Source organism: Xiphias gladius, chromosome 23 (assembly GCF_016859285.1).
Source record: "Xiphias gladius isolate SHS-SW01 ecotype Sanya breed wild chromosome 23, ASM1685928v1, whole genome shotgun sequence".
Classification (NCBI taxonomy): domain Eukaryota; kingdom Metazoa; phylum Chordata; class Actinopteri; order Istiophoriformes; family Xiphiidae; genus Xiphias; species Xiphias gladius.
Window position 1 is genome coordinate 13375897 of NC_053422.1, and position 9203 is coordinate 13385099.

Consider the following 9203-nt stretch of genomic DNA (forward strand, 5'->3'; position numbering starts at 1 on the left):
ATTACATGTACAAAAGGAAGCTGACACTACAAAGCAGTTAAAAACTTCTACCTTTAATATATAATTCAGGTGCGTTGCCATTTTAAGGTTCCTAAGCATTTCATTGCAGTTTAGTATAAAGTCTACAGCTGTGAGATGAATAATACACACATGGGACATGGGATGAACATTAGCATCATGTGACTGTGACTTTGCCAAACTTATGTCAAAGTGTCAAAACGTGTTAAATATGTGTCTGCATGTGTAAGTGACATCCTTTTAAACTGAGTGTACTCTCGTCTAGTTACAACAAAAAGTACTACACCTCTCCTGAACAGAATCTCTGACGGTTACACATTCACGAGCTCCTGCACTGAGGAGATGTTTGTTTTGGTGTCTGTGCAGGGCCTGATAAGATTCCCTAAGTGTTGCCTTGTTTTGACCATGTGTGAGGGAGCTGCGGCTGCTGCAGTGGTGGAGCATAAATCAAGCCTAACATGTCAAAACCCAACAGGTGTTCTACCCGCCACCAGCCAACTCACACAACCAAGAAACCTCAGACCCCCCCCCCCAACCCATTATAAGTATATATTTGTTCCCCCTCTAGCTGGCAGGAGTAGGGGAGGCAGCCTTCTCCGTGTTATCAGCAGCCTTCTCAGCGTCTGCATCCTCAGGGGACTCTTCAGCGGCGGTGGGGTCAACCTGCCCGATTTTTAGCATGGTGAGGACATTGGCTTTGACATCCTCAAAGGTTTCTTTCACTCCCTTCTCCAGGAAATAACCCTCACTGTCGCCCTCTGGGTCCTCCAGAGCCATGGCTCCCTCCACAGCAGTCTGCAGGTACCGCAGGCTCAGAAGCACTGACATCTGAGAAGAAAGACGCAATGAAGACGCTGTAAAGACTGCATCTAAAATCTGTGTCAGCAAGGCAGTATCTGTCACCAAATTAGATGGTCAAATGGCTTTTTGGGCTGACAAAAACTTTTTAAAATCTGTCCATCCGGTTATATCACAAATTTCTTAGCAATGATATCACATAGCCATAAAACATGTTCAAAAACGCATTCATTCAAACTGCCATTAATCTGATAAACCAGCTATGAAGGACTCTAACATATACACGTATTTTCACTCGGACACAGATTTTAGGTGCAGTTTTTACAGCATCTTCAAGGATTGGCTTGTGATGGAAAAGAAACTTGGAATGAAGTAGAGATGGTGATTCACTTTAACCATGGAAGAATCAACATGATCATTACAAATAATTATGTTTTACTGCAGGATTGCGTACATGAACATTTAAAATATTCACACTTCTAAGGAATAATGACTTAGGGAGGGAGGTCATGTATGTATTTTTATGTATTTTTTTTTTTTTAAGTTTTTCTCACCTCACACACTGTATATATCTAATTTCAGCCTGTGAATTAATTGTAAATTTTAAAAAATAAAATACAAAAAAATAATGGAAATTATTATTCCATTAACATGTTAAATATAAGGTAAGGGTACATATTTATGTCCGTAGTCAATGCAAAGGTCCAAATAATATATTAATTATTTTAATACATTATTAATGGTATAATAATATGTTAATCAAATGAACAATAATAATATAAATATTAAGTAAAATAGTGCAGGTTCTTACTTTAAAAAAAAAAAAAAAGAAACATCACCACCCTGATAACTTTCATACTATCCCTTACGCAAAAGGGCTTTACAGTGCCAAACTTTTATATCCATTATACAGAACCTGTTCAGTGTGACAGAGTCAGTGCTGTACAACATATTTTCAGTTTTATCTCATGCTTCCTCTTCCCTCTTTTGTTTGATCTTGGGCCACATGATACAAAGGAGGTTTTGGAGCTGAAAATCGAATATTAACTGCACCGAAGCTTCAGGCCTTTTCAACTCTCCGTGAGGCACCCATCTGCCCCCGTCACAGTGGGCTAGAAGCTGCTGCATGTAAAAGTATGGATTCTTTGATTGGCTGTAAGCGGTGTGTAACGATGCTCCATCGAACATGTACGTATATGAGCATCCTGTTCCAAGGAGCCGTCAATGCAGTGATTTGGAAAAGAGTGAAATTACGTGTTTGATTAAAAGACAGAAATCAACGTGTGTCGGTAAGCTTTTCTTTTTGTTGGTCGTCATGGCAGTGTGTGCGTCAGTAGAAAAGCATTATTTGAAATTGTGTGTTGTTTTGTTGAGTGTGCTTGTGTGGGTGGGTGTGTGTGTGGTTATGTGTATATGCCTTGTCGGGGGGGCTTCTTTCGAAACTGTGTCTGGTGCCTACAGGAGCAAACATCACATAATTTTAAATATTCAGTTAAAAACAAAATCCCATCAATGAACGCTCAGTGCCTTGGATAAATACTGCATTTTATCTGTTTTACCACAATTACAGAATAACTGGAGTATTGTTTAAGTTACCCACCTGTATTAAGATGACTGACAGCACACCAGGACCAGTTGAATTCATCAAGCCCATGTAGTAGTCGATCAGAGCCTGCCTACAGCCGCGGCTGTACAGGTTGAGCTCCTCTGATTGGAACTCGTAGTTGTAGTGGACACTGTTATCTGTCAGGTGGTACTGCAGGCAGGGGCGAGGGGAGGCCGGGTTACAGCAGCTGAAAGGAACACCGTCCAACAGGTAACGGCCATCCACGTTACTCCGGATACGACTGGAGACAGAGGATGGAAGGACAGTGAGAAGAGAGGGAGAAAAAAAAAAAAGAGAGATATAAATGGGAGAAGAGTGAGAGGATAGTCAAAGGAAAGAAAAAAGGAAGAGAAGGTAGGAGGTACATTCATCTTATGGGAGAAAATGGTAAATTCAGTCAAGTTAAAGGCCTGACTTTTAGCTCAATACACTTCACATTAGTGAGAATTGAGGTGTGCCTCCATACAAGTGTCATCATGTCATAACCTTTCTGTTTACTCATTCCTTTTCATTTATCTCATCTTTGACCAACCTTTCTGTGCTTTCTTCATGACCAACCTTCCCATCCATTTCTGCCATTCACTTCAAAAGTAAAGGCCAGATCTATTTTTAATACACTCTTCCTCTGTTATCAACTCATTCTTTTTAACCAAGTGTCCCTCCATCCGTCCTTTATAATATATTGTTTGACCTTTTTGAATGTGAAGTCTACTTATCTGTCACTCAACTATTTCCTCTCTATTTCCTTTTCTTCTCTTTCCTGTATACCCCTCATCTGTCCATTTTTCTTCTCTCACCAGTTCATCATCTCATCTCCTGCATCTTATAATTCGCTGTACTGTCATTCACTCACTCCTTGACATCCTTGGAGGTGAAGTCCAGGTATCTGTTGCTGACCCACTGAACCTCAAACCAGTCCCTGAAGTTGTTGTTTCCACAGCAGCGAAACTCCATCTGCAGACGATCGATGGTCTCTTTCTGAAAACAGCGGCCCGGCACGTCTGTGTCCTTGTAGAAACGAATGCCATTCCTCAGGCCCACCTGAGAGAGAAAAGTGAAAGACATAGAAGGGGGTGTTTCATCCCATGTTTTCGAGAATGGTTTTACTGTACCTTAACTCGAAAATGCAGCTATTTTCTGTTTCAATCTGTTGACAGACAGAGATTTTCAGTCTAAATTGACACCTATTTTTATTAGATGATGTCTGGTTTTTGTTGGTGCAATTCTTCCACATTGTTAATGAATGAATTGAGAACTCTTTAAGATTCGAAAACTCTTAATTTTGAGGGCTGTTTTGTTTGTTTGTTTGTCAATGCAAATTGAGAAACAATTTGCATTGACGAACAATGTTGCATTGTTTGTCAATGCAACATTTAAACAAGGGCGAGAGCTCCAGTCTTTCAGAAAACAGATGACAGAGAATGGTTAATGTTTTCTGTTTTCTTAAATACTGATAAATGCATAATTTTGCCCTATTTGTAAGATTTTTTTTTCAGTTTATTTTTCTTTTCTGTTTTTTTTTAATTATTATTCTTATCTAAACCGATTCCTCAATTTGCAAGACTACGGGACAGCCCTATTCTCTCTAGCCAAAACACTCTAAACTCTACAGTTGACTGACTCTTTCAGCCACATCAATGTAGGAGGGAACAGAATTCTTTTTGTGTTTAGCTTGAGCATTAGAAAAACACCATCGTGATATCGAACACATCTCTTTGACCACAACGGCATACAGACGCCTTCTCTACCCCCTGATTCATCACCCCTAATCATTACCCAGCCTTATGACCCCACCTTCAGGGACTCCTCCAGTCGTCCCTGCAGGGCGTAGCTGAGCACCACAACAGCGATGAGCAGACAACAGAGCATTGCAGCTACACCAAACCAAGCCATCAGGAGGACCTTCCAACGGGGGAAGCGGCTTGAGTCCAAGGAATCCTGACACACACGACTGGCAACCCAGTTGGTGCCGATGGAGGCCAGGCCCACCATCATCAGGATGTTGGGCACCACGTGGATCTCTGTGTTGTCCATCACCTCAAGAAAGGAAGAGTACAGTCAGAGATAGCAGAATAGAATAGTTGCCACAAGAGCCAACTGCAGGTCACATTCTCACTTCAGCAGATAATAATCCTGCTCTGAATTAGCGTTATCTAAACAAAAAAACGACTTTGTCCACCAAGAGTTTCAATTAGCTGCTGATATGCTGAAAATGCTACTATGGCAAAATGATGACACGTTTAATTAATTGCTCTGGTCACAAGAAAAGTCAGTCATGGACTGAGCTTTTTACTGGCTGAGTTTTCAAAAGCCTTCCAGGCCTAAAGCACCTTTGCATCATTGTTGTTTTAAAATGACCATTAAAAAATCTCAACCCAGGACTGCTGCAACCTTCTAATATCCTCACCAACGTGTAGCCATATGTGGTTTAAATCGGCTGTTGGACAAATAATCTCTGTTTCTGGGTGCTCTTCAGTTCCATGAAGAATGATTAGCTTTGTCAACAATCTGTACAAATAGTAAAGTGCCAAGCAAACTTTCTAGATGAGACAATATATCTGAGATGATATATTTGAATACCAAGTATAAAAGAGGATTAAGCTCTTGTGAATCAATCTGTAAGATCCTTTAGCGTCTTCACACCATTTTGTTGGTCACACTGCAAGTATTTCTTGTATTTCAGTCACTTAAGTCATCTCTATGCAACCCCTGTAACACTTTGCCAAATAACTAAGAGACTACAAAATCAGATTCTCTCCTTGGAGATCAATAAATATCTGAATGAATATCTGAAGGCATGCATTCATGCACTGCCCCTTCCTGTGCAGCCCACTGGATATCAATACTTCCAACCTATTCAGATCATTCAGTGATCTATTAAGCCCAATGACTAATTGGCTTAAACAATGGACCAAACTTGTAGAGGTCAAGACCTTCACCTGCTGGTCATGTTACCAATATTCAATACACACTGAACCCTAATGATTTCGTAAAAATATATCGATTTTTCTAAAAACTTTTCTGACACAATGCAACCTCCATCCTCATGATTAAACATGCATTGATGCACCTGCGTGTCACTGTGTGTATGATTACACCAGTGTTTTGAGCGCTGCGTGTTTGTGTTTGTGGATTAAACTGCAGAGCTAACTTTAAATTAAAGTCACTGATGTGCGACAGCACAGCAGACTCAGTAAACAACAATGATTAAAGGCAAAACCCTGAGCATATAAAACAATGTTTGTGTAACTTTGACTGAAATCATGCCAGTGTTTTCAGACTTCAGCCCCGCTTAGCCTCCCAGTCTTTAAGTTGGCATTGCATTATTGTGTGTGTGTGTGTGTGTGTGTGTGTGTGTGTGTGTGTGTGTGTGTGTGTGTGTGTGCGTGTGTGTGTTAATGTGAGTGCTTTTCCTCCTCTGTACCTCGGCCCTACGGAGCAGCTCTATCTTAAGGTAAACCCCCAGACAAAAGATGAAGACCCCGCACATCACTGCCAGCCAGGACAGCAGCCACAGGCCCTGGGCCAGATGCACCCGCCGCTGCTGGGTGAATTTCATCTTCAGCAGCATCTTCAGCGGCTCACTACCATACACCAATCAACACAATGACAGGAGGAAAGAGTAAGAGAAGGGGAGCAGGAGAGAAGAAGAAGTTCCGTGAATTCTGGTCAAAAATTGAGTGGATCCAGAGGTGGCCAGCTACATGTAGAAAAACAAACCGGACAGATGTCACCAGAGGGAGGGTTCAATGCTGCAGAATTGCAGTGGTCAATGCAGGCCTTGAACTTGTTGTTTGGTGAGTTATTAGCAGGTTGAGCTCATCTAAGTTGTTTCAGGTGGAGAGGATAAGCAGGTAGATCCCTTAGATGGTAAAGGGCACAGTCGACCTCAGAGTATAATCCAAAGCTTTCACTTGGATGCTGAAATTGTCCCAAAAGGATTCTTTATAATCCAATTCAGTATTGTAGAACCCGGGGAAAATGTGAGAAAGCTGTTGATTAAAGAAGTAAGGAGGTAAAAATATTCCTTTTCCCAGAGATGACAGATTTTTCCCTCAAGTTGACTGGTCACTCCGCCGTAGCCCCCCCTTCAAGCTGAAGCCAACGGTTTCTTCCTCGTGACGTGATGTTGTCTTTTGACGGCGCCCCTCTGGGTCTGTGCATTTGCGGCGCCCCCCTAAACCGTTGTACCCATGGTCGGAGGACACCGAGACTGGCCAAAGTCGAGAGTTTGGAGCCGTAATCCCCCGTACAGAGTACCTGGGATCCTATTAAAGTCCAGGGGCCAATTGGAAAGCAGGCCAGTGTCTGATCAGCAAACTTGTTCTGATAGACATGTAGTAACCTATGGGAAGGCCTGAAGGACTACTATGACAGGTGGACTTACCTGAAAACCCCTCAGCACAGACTGGAGCACTATGGATGCCTCAGAGAGACAGAGAAAATACAGTATCATGACCGCTAACTGAGGCAAAGAATATCATGAGATCTGAGAGTTTGGAACTAAATCTAGTTTACCTTCAGCCTCACTCAATGTTTGTATAATTAGGCAAAGATATAGTATGAGGTCAGAGGAAAGAGGTCTAAACCTGATGAAACAGGACCAACAGGACCAATACCTTGTTTTAACCTAAACCCAACTAACTAATCACTTCACTTTAACCCAACTCCATTCAAACTAAAGTTTGTTTGTGTCAAAGTTTAATTTTTTTTTTTTTAATGTCATTTTTTTTCTAGTATCTCTGCTTTGGTTTATGTCTTGACTATAAAACATTTAAGGACTACTCCTTTAATGTAGCCCACATATCTACTGATTCATTTCTTGACTGAAATGAAGTTAATATTATCCCCAAAATGACCTTGGGGATTTTGCAGAGGTTGGTCAGACAGAGGCCAGTTCATGTAAAGTGAAAGTAAGACAATGGAGGGGAGAGTTCTGCTTGTATGGGATTGTGGATAGAGTGCAATAGGGAGAGAGGTTGGTGGGGTTGGATCAATAGGATTAAACTGTTATTATAATTATTTATGACAGCTTGAGTCAGAGCTATAGTTAGGTTGAGGCCAGTCTCATTCTACCAACACACCAAGCAGAAAAACAAAGACTCAACCCATAACCCCAGAAATGATCCATTAATGTTCTTTTACCACACTGCCATTAATCACATTAACAGTGGTGTGTTGAAATATCGAAATTGTTCATACTGACATAATTTGCAAATTTGTTTAGCCCTCTAGTGGCAGAGATGGAAATGTTGGTCTGTCCATCCACTATATTGATTGGGGAGAAATATCTTTTAACAATTATCAGCCATATTGCAAAGAAATTGGGTATAGTAATACAACCCCCCCAGAAGATAGTTCTTACTGATTTTGGAGATCCCAAACATTTAATTCTTGCACACTGAGAACAAATATCACATTTTTTGCCCAGTTAATGGTATATTAGGGCTTTGAGAAGGGTAACACTGTCTTTATGGAGTTTGTTATATAAAAAGAGAGAATATTCCTCGGGATGATGGAAGTTGACAAGATGACAGAGAGCAAGAAATAATGAATAATGAAAAGATGTCTGTAATCTGAGGTTTTTCATTGCATTAATTTAATATGACTTTATTTATTGGTGGAACAGCTGCAGTGGCACAGTTAAATATTCAATTGATGTAGACCAGCAGAATTCATAGCTGCTTAGTGCAGAGGGTACAGTGTACGCTGACGAGAGATGACGGCTTTACAGATTAAAATAACATTCATGTGTTTCTGTTGTACATTATCTAATCTACTTTGTCACAACTCCTACCTACAATGAATACTTTGAGTCTTAACTGTACATTTTGTACATTTTGGTTCTTCCTTCTAAAGCAGCTTAAAACATCTAACGTGAGCATCATGTTATTTCAGAAAGGTAGGGCTAGCATATTTTATGTATTATATATACACATACACAGAGAAAATAAATATTTACACACATGTCCGCATGTAGAGTAATATTAAACTTTACATTTTTATAACTCAAAATTATATTTCACATAAATCAGTTGATGATTTTGAAATTGTAATTTTGTATCAGTTTAAGAGCATTTTTCTTTGGTCTGTTCTAAAAAACTGCTGCCGATCTGCTTCCCAAAGTTCAAGAGTTAGTCTTCACAAACATCCAGCAAAAACATTAAAAATGAACAATGGTAAGGAAACACAAATGAGATTATTTCTGTGTAAAAATTTCACGAGGTAAATCAGCCTGACTGAATTATTACTAATAAAGGATTTTTTTTTTCTTTCTTCATTGATGCTGCCTCTTATGGTACATCAGGCTGCTGTTGAAAAATGACTATTGTGAACTCACTGAAGTGTGAGAAAAGAGAGTAAGAATGCTGTTCTGGATTTAAAACTTCAAAACCTTGTCTCTCATTGTACTAATCGGTCTAAAAGATCAACCGTGGCTAGTGAGCTCACTGCTGAAATGAAGAGGTGTTTCTACTCTCTTCGACACAGTGTCATCATTGACATTGTTTTGGTTTCATATCAATGTCAATGATGTCTATGATTGAAGATAATACTGGATGTGCTTTTCTTTTCATCTCGGGGGTTTTAAACACAGAGGGCATATTATGAATACTCACTATTGTCGATAGGGGCTCTGTAGTGCATGTCACAGGCAACACTGACATTATGCGATTAACATTGTGGAGCACGTACTAAAAGATGCATTATTACAAATACCACTAAAACGGAAAGACATTTTAAAGCATACGTTGAAATAGGTTGCTATAATGAAATGTATTCT

At 40.1% G+C, this 9203-nt stretch overlaps 1 protein-coding gene across 1 annotated transcript; it reads right to left on the bottom strand.

Annotated features, from left to right (window-relative positions):
- Nucleotides 1-582: 582 nt before the first annotated feature.
- Nucleotides 583-5993, bottom strand: rom1b (retinal outer segment membrane protein 1b). The gene is made up of 5 exons (XM_040120134.1): nucleotides 5847-5993; nucleotides 4217-4459; nucleotides 3276-3463; nucleotides 2417-2663; nucleotides 583-846 (listed from the first exon to the last, which is right to left on the bottom strand). The coding sequence occupies exons 1-5, from the start codon at nucleotides 5991-5993 to the stop codon at nucleotides 583-585; spliced, it is 1089 nt and encodes a 362-aa protein (XP_039976068.1).
- Between the last annotated feature and the right edge of the window lie 3210 nt (nucleotides 5994-9203).

Coding starts and splice junctions, on each gene's coding strand:
- rom1b (XM_040120134.1), bottom strand. CDS start 5,993: ATGCTGCTGAAGATGAAATTCACCCAGCAGCGGCGGGTGCATCTGGCC. Junction 3,464..4,216: donor GACTGGAGGAGTCCCTGAAG/GTGGGGTCATAA, acceptor TTTCTCTCTCAG/GTGGGCCTGAGGAATGGCAT. Junction 847..2,416: donor TGTCAGTCATCTTAATACAG/GTGGGTAACTTA, acceptor CTTTCTTCTCAG/ATGTCAGTGCTTCTGAGCCT.